At 40.9% G+C, this 16,492-nt stretch overlaps 1 protein-coding gene across 4 annotated transcripts in view; it reads left to right on the forward strand.

Moving 5' to 3' along the window:
• The window catches only part of LOC125447829 (mitogen-activated protein kinase-binding protein 1-like), a 161,243-nt gene that overhangs the window by 128,879 nt on the left and 15,872 nt on the right, over positions 1 to 16,492 (forward strand). For all 4 annotated transcript variants that reach the window (XR_007246610.1, XM_048522594.1, XM_048522595.1 and 1 more), the window contains exons 25-27: positions 2,751 to 2,918; positions 3,014 to 3,134; positions 3,978 to 4,032. Coding sequence is in view for 3 of the 4 variants with exons in the window: in XM_048522594.1 (XP_048378551.1) it covers positions 2,751 to 2,918; positions 3,014 to 3,134; positions 3,978 to 4,032 (344 nt within the window). In the remaining variant the exon portion in view is untranslated. The remainder of the gene's footprint in view (positions 1 to 2,750; positions 2,919 to 3,013; positions 3,135 to 3,977; positions 4,033 to 16,492) is intronic.

Consider the following 16,492-nt stretch of genomic DNA (forward strand, 5'->3'; position numbering starts at 1 on the left):
TGTGTGTGTGGGCTGAATGGCCTCTGATCATTTTGTGATTCTGTGATGAACACTGGTTTATAAATTATTAATCTATTTTCCTTAGTTGATGCTGCAAGGACTATAGGATAATGATAGAAGACTTTGGGCATGAAATCCAATGTGAGGATTAACATTTTTAGACAACGAGAAGTACTGACCAGGAATTCATTGCCCACGAAAGAAAATCGGTTAGGCACGTCAAGGAAAGGTTACCTTCAAGGAAAGAGACAGATAATGGAACTGACTGGATTGTTCCTTTGGGACTTGGCATGGACTTTGTCTTCTGTATAATTAATGCAGCTGATTTGTATGTCAGAGCTCCTGCCAATTGCTTTTTAAGTAGTGGTTTTCTGTATGATAGATCCAAATGTAATAGTCTTTCTTGTCTGTAGAAACAGGTACCAAATCAAAGAAGAAAAATGTAGTACGGCAAAGGAACAGGCCCACTGGCCCTACAAGCCTGTGCTAGCCATCATGCCCCGACTAAACTTGTTAAAAAAAAACCTTCTGCCCTTATCCCTGTATACCCTCCCTATTCATGTTACCATCCAGACCCCTCTTAAATGTCTGCTTTCACCACCACCTCTCTCAGTGCATTCCAGTCTCCTACCACTCTCTGCATGAAAACCTTTCCTCGCACAACCCCCTTAAACTTTTGCCCTCTCACCTTGAACCTATCCTCCCTTGTAATTGAAACTTCAAGCCCTGTTTATAAATCTAACAATCCGCCCTGTGTATAAATCTAACAATCCACCCTGTCTATGCCTCTCATAATTTTGTAGACCTCTATCAGGTCTCCTGTCAGCTGCTGCCTTTCCAGTGAAAACAATCCTATCTTTTTAACCTTTTCCTCATAGCCAATGCCCTTAAGACCAGGCATCAACCCGATTAAACCATCTCTGCACTCTCTCCAATGCTTCCAAGTCCTTCTGGTAATGTGGCGACCAAAACTGCACATCGTACTCCAAATGCAACCGAACAAGCATTTGCTAAAGCTGCAACATGTTTTGCCAGCTCTTGAGCTCTGTGCCACAAGCTTTCTTAATCGCCCTGGCCACCTGTGTTGCTACTTTTAGGGGACTGTGGACCTACACACCCAGATCTGTTGGAATGTTAATGTTGCTAGGGGTTCTGCCATTAACAGTATAATTCACATCTGAGTTTGATCCTCCAAAATGCATCACCTCGCATTTATCTGGATTAAACTCCATCTGCCATTTCTGTGCCCAAGTTTCCAATCTATGTCCTGTTGTATCCTTCCACAATTGTTGGCACCACCATCAGCAACACTACCAATCTTCGTATAGTCCGCAAACTTATTAATCAGACCACCTGCATTTTTCTCCACATTATTTATATATACTACAGATAACGGAGGAGCTAAGACTGATCTCTGTGGATCACCACTAATTCCCGGTTTCCATTCTGAAAAATACCCTTCCACTGCTACCCTCTGTCTTCTATGATAATGCCAGTTTTGTATCCATCTTGCCAGCCCACCCTGAATCCCATGTGATTTTAGTTTTTTTTTAAACCAATCTGCCATGTGGAACTTTATCAAATGCCTTACTAAAGTCCATGTACACTACATCCACAGCTCTTCCCTCATCAATTATCTTTGTTACCTCTTCAAAAAAATTGAATCAGTTTGGTGACACATGACCTTCCCTGTATGAAACCATGCTGCCTATTGTTAACTAGTCCATTTCCTTCCAAAAGTGTGCATACGTCTTGTCCCTCAATATCTTTTCCAAGACCTTTCCCACCACTGATGTCAGACTTGCTGGCCTGTAATTTCCTGGATTACTCCTGCTTTCTTTCTTAAACAACGGAGCAACCTCAGCTAATCTCCAGTCCTCTGGAACCTCGCCTGTGGTCAAGGGTATGTGAAGTTATCTACTAATGGCCCAGCTAATTCTTCCCTCGCCTCTCGTAGAAACCTGGGATAGATCCCATCTGGCCCTGGGGACTTCTCTACTTAATGCAATTTAGGATACCCAAAACTACTTCCTTTTAATATAATGACATTCTCTAGACTATTCACATACCCCTCATCCCTGACCTCTACCAATACCGATACAAAGTACTTAAGGATCTTTTTCACTTTCTGTGGCTCCACGAATAACTTCCCTCATTTTGCCCTTGAAGGGGCCTACACTTTCTTTTGCTATCCTCTTTCTTCTAGTATGTGCATTAAAAATCCTTGGGATTCTCTTTGACCCTGTTTGCTGAAGACATTTCATGACCTCTTTTTTAGCCTTCCTAATTCTAAGTCTATCTGTGATCAAGTATGTGGATAAGAGAAGTTCACTTGATGTAGTTTATATGGATTGTAGCAAGGCTTTTGACAAGATCCCTCCTGGGAGACTGAGAAGGTGAAAGCACGTGTAATTGAGGGAAACATGGCAAAATAGATCAAAAATTGGCTTAGTAATAGGACATAAAGTGTAGTGGTAGAAGGCCTGGAATGGCACTGGAGGCTGGAAACCTTACAACCCCTTTAAAAAGAAAAATTTGAATGAGTACTTCAAATGTCATAATTTGAAAATATGGGACAAGTGCAGGAAATTATAATTAGCATGCTTTTAGTGGTACTTATGTCGGTGCAGACTTGAAGGACCAAAGGACCTTTTCTGCTTAATGTGAATCTATGAAGTGCGTTATAAAAAAACAGAAAGCTATGGGTAAACCCTAACTGTACTTTCCGTATCTTATTGAAACAACCCTAGATTCTGATTCTGTGGGCCAGCTGAGTTCTGATGGTCATTATTCAGGATTGGAGGAAGAGGAGGAACAATGTTGTGCAGTTCTACAGGAGTCACGTGCAGCAAAAACACCAGACCAGGAAAAGTTCCTCAAGCACAACTTTGAAACCTTGACTAATGAATTTTCTAATGGTAACAACCTGTATATAATATGGTTTACTTTCCTGGTGAACTTTGACTACTAACTATTTGTCATAAATTACTAATATCAGTTTGTTAATTTGCAGAGAAATTTGACAGCACCCTGAAGGATTTACAGCCAAATGCAGAAAATGAAAGCAGTTTTTTCCTGAATCCTCGTTTGAGTATCTCTGCAAGATTTCTGTCCCGCTGCCAGAAAAACAGCAGGTAAGTGTTTTACTGTCCTAAAAATATTTCGAGTTTAATAGTGTTTTCAAAAAAACTTACAACCTCCTTCAGGGTCTTGGTTGTATTTTAGCAATAGTTCACTTGAAAAACTGATTCGAATCATGCCTGAGATTTTCCCTAATAATTTAAAAGTTCTTGATGCATTGTACTGCATTACATCTCCAGTGCATTAAATCTTTGTCTAAAGCTCTGTCATTTCTATTCAAACTTGAATAATCAGTTTAATTGCTGGTCTCTGGTTTTCACAATTTGAATTGTCCAATATAAAATCTGATGTGGCACACAACAAATCTTCCAGACCAGGCAGAAAATGGATTTGACTTAAGATTTATTTGCAGGATTGTCCCTTAAAGGTGCAGCAAACCGTTGACTTTTTGAAATTCGTATGTGCTGTCATTTTCTGGTCTTTATCAGAGTGAAAATTTATTTGCCATGGAGGCATCAATTCTGAGTCTTATTTTGATCTATAATATGCCTGCACATTTTCAGCAGAAATTGCTGAATGGTATTAAACAATAGCATTGTTCACTTCTCCCCTTTCACTTGGATTCTTCTGTCAATTTGTGTTACTACCAGCCACTAAGGCAGCACAAACTACTGATTGAAGTCAAGGCCTTCTGGTTCTGGAGCAGACTGGATGTTGATATTTTTAAATTATTTCATTATGAGCCCTCTTTATAGAAAATCAGTAATTTTTGATAAAACAGGATAATTCAAGATTATTCTCTGGTGGGAAATTTTCAGATCATTCAATATTTTACATTGATGTGCTTTAGATTTGTTATTTCAGGCATGTGTTTTTCATACACTTCTTCCTCACAGAATGGCCGCAGCCTTCCCTCCTAAAGTCCAGCAGCAGTGCCAACATTTGCCAGATGTGAGTAACCAACATAGCATCGATTTGTTCATTGGAAAATTTGGAAAAACTAAGATTGTTCCGCCTTATATATGTATGTGGTGATTATGGGGTTACTTCTAATGCAGTTTTCAATTTTAATATCACATAGTCCCCCAGCAGTTGCCTGAGTTTATATTCCTGTTTTCCTGTGACAGCATAGTGCTAAATTCATTAATTTAAACTGAGCATGGCCTCCTATTGCAAGCTAGACAACTGCAGTATTTTAGTACCAATTCTTCAGCCTGTTTCACTTCCATAATAACTTCTGCTACGAGTGTGGATTACAAGCTTATACAGGTTGGATTTTACATGTCATAGTTAGCAGTGGTGGAAAAACTGCTAACCTAGGCAGATTGGCACAATGTATCCTAAGCTGATCACTTGGTTTGGAGATGATTTTAACACCGGCATAAAGCCTGCAGTGCCAAATTAAATAATTAAAAGGAATTGAGTATGATAAGAAATTTAGATTCATTATCTTGAAATAGAATAGCTACTTAAATTCTTTATTTGGTAAAGTCAGTCAGAAATCCATCATCAGGTGGATCAATTTTCATCCAGTGGAAAAAATTCAATAATTCTAGTCCTAAGGGAAAAGGTACTGTCCAGAATCTGTGTGTAATTCAGGAGATGCAGCAAAAATTCATCCCTAGGGAACAGAAGCATGGTACAGGGAGGATGAGGCAACCGTGGCTGACTAAGGAAGTCAGGGATAGCAGCATAAAAGCAACAGAGGAAGCATATGATGTGGTGAAGGGCAGTGGGGAAACCAGAGGACTGAGAAGCTTACAAAGACCAACAGAGGGCAACAAAAAACAAATGAGGAGGGAGAAGATTAAATGCAAGGGTAAGCTAGCCAGTAATATAAATGAAGACTGTAAGAGTTTCTTTAAAAGTTTAAAGGGCAAAAGAAATGCAAAAGCAGACATTGAACTACTGGAAAATGACAGTGGAGAGATAGTAGTGGAGAACAAGGAAATGGCTGAGGAATTGAATAATTACTTTGCGTCAGTCTTCACAGTGGAAGCCACTAGTAATATCCCAAAAATTCGTGAGCCTGGGGGCAGAGCTGAATGTGGTGCCCATCAAAAGGAAAAGGTGCTAGTAAAACTGATTGGCTTGAAGGTGGACAAATCACCTGGACCAGATGGACTACACCTCAGAATTCTTAAGGAGATAGCTGAAGAGATAGTGGAAATGTTAGTGGTGATTTTTCGGACATCGTTAGAGTCAGGGAGTGTCCCAGAGGACTGAAAAATTGCTACCATGACACCCCTGTTTTTAAAAAGGGAATAAAGCAAAAGATGAAAAATTACAGGTCAATTAGCCTAATCTCGGTCATGGGTAAGTTTATAGAGTCCATTGTGAAGAATGAGATTTCTGAATATTTGGAACTATGTAGTAAAATTGTGAAAAGTCAGCTTGGTTTCAACAAGGGACTGTCATACCTGACAAATCTGTTAGAATTTTTTGAGGAAGTAACGAGCAGGGTAGACCAAGGAGAGCCGTTGGATGCGATCTACCTGGATTTCAAGAAGGCTTTTGATGAGGTGCCACACAGGAGGCTGCTGAGCAACATAAGGGCCCATGGTGTTAGAGGCAAGGTGCTAGCATGGATAGAAGATTGGCTGCCTGGCAGAAAGCAGAGAGTGGAGTTAAAAGGCTCTTTCTAAGTCAGCAGCCGATGACATGATGTTCCACAAGCGTCAGTGTTGGGACCACAACTTTTCACTTTATACGTTAACAATCTTGATGAAGGAACTGTGGCGTTCTGGCTAATTTTGCAGATGATACAAAGATAGGTGGAGGGACAGGTAGTATTGTGGAAGTAGGGAGGCTGCAGAAGGATTTGGACAGGTTAGGAGATTGGGCAAAGAAGTGGCAGATGGAGTACAACGTGGGAAAGTGAGGTCATCCACTTTGGTAAGAAGAATAAAAGCATGGACTGTTTTCTAAGTGGGGAGAAAATTCAAAAGTCGAAGTGCAAAGAGAGTTGGGAGTTGTAGTCCAGGATTCTCTCCAGGTAAACTTGCAGGTTGAGTCAGTAGTCAGCAAGGCAAATGCAATTTTGGCATTTATTTTGAGAGGACTTGAATACAAAAGCAGGAATGTACTGCTGAGGCTTTATAAGGCTCTGGTCAGGCCACATTAGGAGCATTGTGCGCAGTTTTGGGCCTCAGATCTCAGGAAAGATATACTGGCCCTAAGGTGGGTTCAGAGGAGGTTCACAAGAATGGTCCCAGGAATGGAAAGCTTAACATATGAGGAAAGTTTTCAGGAATCTGGGACTATACTCGTTGGAGTTTAGAAGGATGAGGGGGAATCCACTTGAAACTTGTAGAATACTGAAAGGCCTGGACAGTGTAGATGTTGCGAAGATGCTTCCATTGGTAGGAGAGACTAGGACCTGAGGGCACAGCCATGGAGTAAAAGAAAGACCTTTTTAGAATGGAATAAGGACAAACTTCTTTAGCCAGAGAGTGGTGAATCTATGGAATTCACTGCCGCAGAAGGCTGTAGAGGCCAGGTCATTGAGTACATTTTAAGACTCAGCTAGATAAGTTCTTGATCATCAGTGGTTACCGGGAGAAAGCAGGAGAATGGGGTTGAGGAACTTATCAGCCATGATTGAATGGTGGCGCAGACTTGATGGGCCGAATGGCATAATATCTGTTCCTGTGTCTTTATGGTCTCGCTTTGTATAGTAGAAAGCAACTAGTTGCAGGTCATTTCATTTTGGAGGAAAAACTGAACTCAGTCCTGCCCACTTTTGACATTTGGGCATGTATATTTTCAGGCAAAGATCAGGTGATGGTCAGGAGTGCTTCCTAGCCTAAAGCCATTGAAGTTAGTTCTCTTGAATGGAATCAGCACAACTAATAATGAAGTATGCTGCCTGCAAGAGCAAACTGGCTAATCGTGTAGTTGTCTTCCCCCTGCACAATCCTGCAAATATTTCCACCTTGGATAATTATCGAATTCTGTTTTGAAACCATGGTTGAATTTACATCCACCACACTCTTGCACAGTGCATTCAAGATGCTAAACAATTGCTAAAAGTTTCTCTTCTTGTACACTTTGGTTCTTTTGACAACCGCTTTTAAACTGTACTCTGGTCTTGGTCCCTATACACATGCCTCATGGTTTGAACAACCCTGTCAATCTCCTCTCAATCTTCTGTTCTGGAAGAACAGCTCCAATTGTTTTGATCTACCTTCATAAATGAAGTCACATTCCTGGCAACATAGTCTGTAAATAGTTTACACTGCCTTCATGCCCTCCCTAAAGTGCCTAGAATTGGGTCATATGATCCTAAGCTAAGGCTGTAAGTGTTTTATAACAGTTACTGGCAAAATCAGCCTTTTGTTAAGGTTTGCCTTAGCTGCCTTGTTTTCATGCACCCCCCCACCTTTAATTTATAAAACCCAAATCTTTTGACCCTCCGCTGTCCTTTGTACACCTTGTTACTTTGTGATTTGTGAATATACCCCGCCATGTCTGTCTGCTCTTGTAGTACCTTTTATCATTTACCTCTTATTGCTTTTTATTCTTCCTACCAAACTATGAACTTCTCAAATTAAATTTCACCTGCTAAGTCCCATTCCACAACACTGTCTTTTGTCTTTTTGGAGTCTATTTCCATCACTGTCTCAAACCATGACTTCCAAGTTTTGTATTGTTACACAGCTAAGTCCAGGTCATTAAAACAAATGAGGTAAATGGAATGGTCTGAATACTGAGCTTTTTGGGAGTGCTATAATATATCCATTTCCACCTCTAAGAACAGCAATATGTCACTGTTCACTGATCCCTAGCACTAATTTCCTATCCATGCTGCCATTATCCCTTTAGTTGCAAGGGCTTGAATTTTGCTGACAAGCTTGGTATGTGACACTTTAGCAGAATTTTTGGAAGTCCACGCACATCACAACATATCAACTGCATTGCCCTCCATCTAGACTCCATTTCCTTACCAAAAAATTCAATTAGTTAATACATTTTTATCTTTAACAAATTGTCCTGTGGACCTCCTTTGAACAGGATGTACCATTTGGAAGTCCCTGGTCGTCTGTCATACCCCTGTAACTAGGGAGATTGGATGATGACAGCCAGTGGATGCCATCTCTGTCCTAGTTTCCACTATCTTCAGATAGGTCTGATCTGAGATTTGAGACTACGACCCGTGGGCACAGCCTTAAAATTAGGGGTAAATTTAAAACTGAAATGAGACGACGTTTCTTCAGCCAGAGAGTGGTGGGGTTGTGGAATTCATTGCCACGGAGTGCAGTGGAGGCTGGGACGTTGGATGCCTTCAAGGCAGAGATCGACAAATTCTTGATCTCAAAAGGAATCAAGGGCTACGGGGAGAGTGCAGGGAAGTGGAGTTGAAATGCCCCATCAGCCATGATTTAAATGGTGGAGTGGACTTGATGGGCCAAATGGCCTTACTTCCACTCCTATGTCTTATGGTCTTATGATCTGCTTCTATTGAGCTCTCAGTTTTAAGTACAGGCTTCTCTGAAATTTGCTCTTTATTGCCTTTTCAGTCTGGCCAGTATCTCAACTATTCTATTTTGATATGACGTTTGCCATATCTTCCTTGGTGCAAAGTGCTCAGTTTCTCAGTCATTCATTCAGCTTTCATGCTTAATTCTCCTTTTGGGTCCCTATTTTATCCTGCTTCTCCTTTAACTACCCTTTAGTGATTTAACTACCGATGAATTACTTTGTGATTCCAATTTTATATTAGCTGACATTCTGTTCTCTTAGTCTCTGCTCTTATTTTATTTTAAACTTACCAGTTGCAGTTTTCCATAGGTAGTGTAGCAGTGTTGTCATTGGGTTGGTCAGGCTGTTTCTCTGGGGCAGAAGTTAAGGTTTCACCACAGCAGCTGGTGGAATGTAAATTCACTTCTTAGATCTTGAATTAAAAGCTCGTATTAGGAATGATAGCTGTGAAACCATTGCTGATTGTCTGTTCTGGAAGGAAATCTGTTGACCTTACTTGATTTGGCTTTCACACCCATAGCAATGTCATCGACTTTGAAATGCTTCTGTAATGGTCTGACAAGCTATTTAATTGTACCAACTTGGTACAGAAAACACGAAAGAATGAAATCTAGATGCCAGAAACTATAACATCACATTCAGCCCCCATGTTGATCTCTACAGCATTTGGGATCTTGTGCCAAAATTGGGAGAGCTGTCCCAAAGATTAGTTGAGTAACAGCCTGACACAGTTGTTCTGGCTAAATCATAAATCAGATGAAACCCACTTAGTAATAACTTGGCCATTTATCTGGATGTGTGCAGCACCAACAGCACTTGCAAAGTTTGACACCACCCAATATGAAGTACCCTGCTTGACTGGCACCTCATTCATCAGCTGAAATAGTCACTTCTTTCACCGACGCACAAAGGCAGCAATGTGCACAATGTACAAGATTAACTGTGTGGCACGGTGACTCAGTGGTTAGCACTGCTGCCTCACAGTACCAGGAACCAGGTTTGATTCAACCCTCAGACACTGTCTGTGTGGAGTTGCACCTTCTCGATGGGTTTCCTCTGGGTGCTCCAGTTTCCTCCCACAGTCCAAAGATGTGCAGGTTAGGTGGACTGGCCATGTGAAATTGCCTAGGGATGTGTAGTCTAGTTGGGTCATGGAGGAATGGGTCCAGGTGGGATGCTGTGAGGGTCAGTGTGGACTTGTTGGACCCAAGGGCCAGTTTCCACACTGTAGGTATTATATGATACAAAGTCACAAGTATTCTCCTTTGAGAATACTTTACAAACCTGCAATCGCAACCACCTGGAAAGACAAGGTAGCAGATGTATGGAAGTGCTACCTTCTGCAAGTTTTCTTTCAAGTCACATACTTAGAAGAAAGCTTGTAAATGATCATACTCCCATACACCTGCTGCCCTTGTCTTTCCAGGTAGTAGAGATGTGGAAGGTATTGTCAAAGGACCATTTGCAGCTTTTGGCAGTTCATCGTGTACATTGTACACAGATGGTGACTTAGAATTCTATGACCGTTCTTTCAATGTCACTGTGAAAAATTCAGAATACCCTAGCTAACACAACAACGTGTGCACCTACAGCACATAGGCTACAGCATCTAAAGAAGATAGCTGAAGACTATTAGAAAACAGGAGCAGGGTAAGAACATTTGGTCCTTTTGAAACTGCTCTGCCGTTCAATGTGATCACGGCTGATCCACTACTATACTCCCACGTTCTCCTTTTACCACTTGAAGCCTTTAAGATCTAATTTTATCTCTTTCTTTTTGATTCAGTGACTTGACCTCCACAGCATTCTGTGGTAGAAAATTCTATCGTTTCAAAACCCTTTGACTGAAAATTTCCTCTGTCCAAAACACACTACCCCTTAACCTGAGACATCATGCCTACATCTATTCTGTCTAGTCCTCTTAGAATCTTATATATTTCAATCACACATCACCTTATCCTTCTAAATTCTACTAAATGTAAGCCAAGTCGAATCAATCCCTCCTCCCAAGACAGTCCTGCCATCTCCAGTATTGGCCTAATGAAGCACTATCACACCTACTTCTGACTTTAAATACTTTTGTAATGAAACCAATGTACCGTTTGCTGTCCTAATTGCTTGCTGCACCTGCCTGTTTATTTTCATTGACTGGTGTACAGGAACACTTGGATCATTTCCAATATGTCACCATTTTAAAAATACTCCCCTTTTTCTATTTTTCACAGTGAAGCGTATAACTACTTTGCACATTCATACAACTCATTTAAATCACCTACAAGGCCTCCTTGTATGCTCCTCCCATCTCTCAATCCCACCAATTTTTGTCGTTGGCAAACTTTAGTCCCCTCAACCAGGTCACTGAGATATCATGAATAACCCAAGCACTGATCCTTGCGAATCTGGCTAGTCACTGCCTGCTACTTTGAAAAATACCCATTTATTTCCGCTGTTTCCTGTCTTAGCGTCATAGACTAATACAGAATGGAAACAAGCCATTTGTCCCAAACTATTCCATGCTGGCAGTGGTGCCCACTTGGCTAGCTCCAATTGCCTGCATTTGAAAGAGTCTGTCAACCAATTCTTGATCATCACAGTATGTTATTTAAATAATTTAACTTTGACTTCTTCTGATGGGCCTTATCAAAAGTTTTCTGAAAATCTACATGCACTGGTTCTTTCTTTTGAGGATGTGGTTAGTAGAACAGAAAAGATTCCAGTAGATTTGTTAAGTGTGATATGCCTTTCATAAACCACTGTCAAGCTAGGCTTGTCCAATCTTGTTGATGTTGTCCAAATGTTCTATTCTCACGTAGAACATAGAACAGTACAGCCCCTTCAGCCCACAATGGTGAGCTGACCTAAAATCGATCAATCTAACCTGCATACCCTACATTTTACTATCATCCATGTGCCTATCCAAGAGTCGTTTAAAAGTCTCTAAAGTATCTGACTCCACTACCACTGCTGGCAGCACATTCCACATGCTCACCACTCTACGTGAAGAACCTATCCCTGATTTCTCCCCTGTACTTTCCTCCAATCACCTTAATATTATGCCGCCTTGTAATAGTCATTTCCGTCCTGTCTCTCATTATCCTGTAAGTCTCTCTCTATCAAATCACCTATCATCCTCCTTCACTCCAGTGAGAAGAACCCTTGCTCCCTCTACCATTCCTCATAAGACCTGCCCTCCAGTCCAAGCGGTATCCTGTTAAATCTCCTCTGCACACGCTCTAAAGCTTCCATATCTTTCCTGTAATGAGGCAACCAGAACCGAACACAATATTCCAAGTGTGATCTAACCAGAGTTTTATAGAGCTGTAGCTTAACCTCACAGCTCTTAAACTTAATTCCCCTGCCAATGGAAGTCAATACACCATATACCTTCTTTACAATCTGATCAACTTGGGCTGCAACTTTGAGGGATCTATGGACCTGGACTGCAAGATCCCCTGTTCCTTCACACTGCCAAGAATCTTGCCATTAACCCTGTATTCTGCATTCAAATGCGACCTTCCAAAATAAATCACTTTGCACTTTTCTGGGTTAAATTCCATCTGCCACTTCTTTGTCCAGCTCTGCATCCTGTCAGTGTCTCATTGCAACCTACAACAGCCCTCCACACTGTCCACAACTCCACCAACCTTCGTGTCATCAGCAAACTTACCAACCCACCACTTCCTCATCTGAGTCATTTTATAAAGACAACAAAGAGCAGAGGTCCCAGAACCCTGTGGCACACCACTGGTCACCAAGTTCCAGGCTGAATACTTTCCATCTACTACCACCCTCTGTCTTCTATTGGACAGCCAGTTTCATATCCAGACTGCCAAATTTCCTGAATCCTGTGCCTCCTTACTTTCTGAATGGGCCACCATGTAGAACCTTATCGAATGCCTTGCTAAAATCCGTTAACACCACATCCATTGCTCTACCTTCATTGATGTGTTTTATCACATTCTCAAAGAATTCAATAAGGTTTGTCAGGTATGACCTGCCCCCCCTCAAAGCCATGCTGACTATTTCTAATCAAACTGTGCTTTCCCAAATAATCTTAACTTGTTTTAAATTTTTCCCAGTATTAATAGTAGGCTGATTGGTCTATAATTGTTGTCTCTCACCCCTCTTCCTCCCTTTTTAAATAGGGTTACATTTGCTACCTTCCAATGTACACAAACTGCTTCAGTCTATAGAATTTGGGAAGATGGATACCCAATGCATCCAATATTTCCAGGCCCACTTCCTTTCACACTCTGGAATGTAGATTATTAGGCCCTGGTTATTTGTCAGACTTAAATCTCATTCATTTCAACGGCACCATTTTCTTACATCTGATTTCCTTTAATTCTGCACTTTTGTGGTCAGTTTGTTTCCTGCAATTTTACTCTCATTTTATTTGCCCCTTCTTGATCAATCTTTTTGTCCTCTTGGTGGGAGTATTTTGGAATTCCATCATCAAGTTTGCACCCTTATCTTGCAATTTTCAGTTTCCTATGGCCCTAATACTATCTTTTTGTTTTGTAACTCATGATTAAGTCACCTTTCCTCTTTTATTTTGCACCAGGCAGGAATGAATGTTTGTTGTAATTCATGTTCAATAATATAAATTAATTGTCTTTTCATCATCAATGAGGATCCTCAGTTCATCCTGGTCAGTTTGCAACTTGTTCTCTCATAGTTCCCTTTTATTTAGATTCAGGATCCTGATTTCAGATTTGAGTACTTTATTCTCCGTCTTTAATGAAGAATTCTGTCAGTTGGGAGTGAGAGTAAATGCTAGCTGAGGCAGCAATGCCCAAATTCCATATTTTGGATATATAGAAAGGAATTTAGTGGTAGGGAGATGATCCTGTTACTGCGGTCTGTGTAGCCACCAGCTGTAGGCAACATCAAGTGTTTCTACATAGTTGGTATGAGGAGCTAGTCACTAAATTAAGATGCAGAACCTCCCAGGTAGTAAACTCTAGATTATTACCTCAGCCACTTAAACTTTGCAGTTTGAAGAATTGAATTCTGCTTCACAGTTCATTTGTATCAGCCCTGGGGAAAGTGACATCGGGACAGTCTGCATTGCAATCAGCTGGGACCAGTGTTCTAGTGAGCTGCATAACTAATGAAGATGAGATGATATGACTAACTAGTGAGGCAAGGACCTAATGGGACAGATTCACCTTGAAAGTGGAGTCACAGTCAGACAGGTTGATGAAGGAGGCATTTGGTCCGCTTGCCTTGATTAGTCAGAGCATTTAATGTGGGAGTTGGGACATCATGTTGAGGCTGTATTTGGCATTAGTGAGACCACTTTTAGAATAATGTGCACAATTCTGGTCACTCTTCTATATTGTTAAACTTGAGAGGGTGCAGAACAGAATTGCAAGGGTGTTGTGGGGACTAGAGGTTTAAGTTATTGGGAGAAGCTGAATAGGTTGGGGCTTTTTTCCCTGGAGAATCAGAGACTGAGGGGTGACCTTTGGAGGTTTATAAAATCATGAGGGGCTTGTATAGGATGAAAAACTAATATCTTTTTCCCAGGGTAGGGCAGTGCAAGACTAGAGGGCATAGATTTGAGGCGAGAGGCAAAAGATTTAAATGAGATCTCAGGGGCAACTTTTCCAGACAGAGGGTGGTACATGTATGAAACTAGCTGCCAGAGGAAGTGGTGGAGGCGGGTACAATTGCAACATTTTAAAAGGCATTTGGATGGGTGTATGAGTAGGGAGGGTTTAGAAGGATTTCGGTCAAATGTTGGCAAATAAGACCAGGTCAGATTGGGATGTGTGGTCGGTGTGAACGAGTTAGACTGAAGTATGTGTCTCTGTGCTGTACGACTTTGACTTTGTGACCGTCAGTGGTGAATCAAAGAGTAGAGACAAGGCAAGAGAGAAAAATATTAATTTGATGTAGTTAAGCAGACTGGAAGGGTTAGAATCCATATCGAAGAGTAAATGAGCAGGTAAGGCTAGCTGTGAGGAAAATAATAGAAAGTCTAAACTTGAAGACTCTATCTGAAAGCTCATAGTATTCCAGACAAAGGTGACTGCAAATACCATCACCAATTAACAAAGTAGAGGGAGTTCAGGAAAGCAGGATGTAGAAATGGTTTGAGTGGAAATGAAAAATGATAAAGGCAAAAAGTCAGTTGTGGGAGTGTACAGGGCCTCAAACCATAACTCCACAGTAGGAAGGGGTATAAAAAGGGATATAATAGTCTTTTCAGAAAGGCATGGCAGTAATCATATAGGATTTTAATCTGCTTATAGCGTGGAAAAATCAAATGGACATAGGCAGCCTAGGTGAGGAAATCAAGAGATGTTTTCAGGATTGTTTCTTAAAGCAGCATGCATTCGAAACAACCAAGAGAGCAGGCTATACTAGACCTGATGCTGTGTAATATAGTGGAACTAATTAATGACCATGTAGTGAACACTTACCAAAGTAACTGTGATCATAACATGGTTGAATGTTACATTCAGTTTGAGGGAGAGAGAAGTGGCTCCAAGACTAGTATTTAATTTTTCAAAAAGGACCATTATTAGGGCATGAAAACAGAGCTGGCTGATGTAAACTGGCAAATTAGTTATGGGATTTCTCAGTAGTAATTCAGTAGCAGGCATCAAAGGGTTTATTTCAGAATACACTGAACAGATACAGTCAGATCAGGAGGAATAATCTCAAGGAGAAGATTTGCCATCAGTAGTTATGTAAAGAAATTAAAACAATTAAAGTTGGAGAAGCTTCGAATTACAAAAAGATGTGTGCCAGCCTGAAGATTGGACAGAATATAAACACCTGCAAAGCCTGGCTAAAAATGAGAGAAAAATTAGAATGAAAGAGAACTAGCTATAAAAACATGGTAAAACTTTGTACAGATATTATTTTAAAAAGTTAATGAGTTGTTAATGATGTTAAGGAATTAATGGGAAGTAATTAGAAATGAAGTTAGTTGAGCAGATATTTTGTGTCATTTTTTACTAGAGTGGATACAAGCAACATTCTAGAAATGGCTATAAATCAGGAAATGGAAAGAAGGCAGGCAGGAACCCAAATTGTGATTGCTAGGGAAGTAGTACTAGTAAACAGAATGGCAGACTGGCATGTCTGTGGGTTCTGATGGACTCTCTAAGGTTTAAAAGGAGAAACCAGTGAAATAGTTAATTCATTGATTTTAATTTTTCAAAAATCAGAAGAAAAATAGCAAAGTAAACTCCTTTATTTGCATTGGTATTCACCAAGGAGAAGGACATGACGGATGTTGAGTTTAGGGATAGATGTTTGCTTACTCTAGGTCAAGTTGACAGAAGGAAGGAGGAAGTGTTAGGTATCCTAAAAGACGTTAAGGTGGACAAGTCCCCAGGTCCGGATGGGATCTATCCCAGGTTACTGAGGGAAGCAAGAGAGGAAATAGCCGGGGCCTTAACAGATATCTTTGCAGCATCCTTAGACACGGGTGAGGTCCCAGAGGACTGGAGACTTGCTAATGTTGTCCCCTTGTTTAAGAAGGACAGCAAGGATAATCCAGGTAATTATCGACCGGTGACCCTGACGTCAGTGGTAGGGAAGCTACTGGAGAAGATACTGAGGGATAGGATCTATTCCCATTTGGAAGAAAAAGGTCTTATCAGTGATAGGCAGCATGGTTTTGTGCAGGGAAGGTCATGTCTTACCAACTAAATAGAATTCTTTGAGGACGTGACAAAGTTGATTGATGACGGAAAGGCTGTAGATGTCATATACATGGACTTCAGTAAGGTGTTTGATAAGGTTCCCCATGGCAGGCTGATGGAGAAAGTGAAGTCACATGGGGTCCAGGGTGTGCTAGCTAGAAGGGTAAAAAACTGGCTAGGCAACAGGAGACAGAGAGTAGAAGGGAGTGTCTCAAATTGGAGACCTGTGACCAGTGGTGTTCCACAGGGATCTGTGCTGGGACCAC

The sequence above is a fragment of the Stegostoma tigrinum genome, chromosome 39 (assembly GCF_030684315.1).
Source record: "Stegostoma tigrinum isolate sSteTig4 chromosome 39, sSteTig4.hap1, whole genome shotgun sequence".
In the NCBI taxonomy this organism is placed as follows: Eukaryota; Metazoa; Chordata; class Chondrichthyes; order Orectolobiformes; family Stegostomatidae; genus Stegostoma; species Stegostoma tigrinum.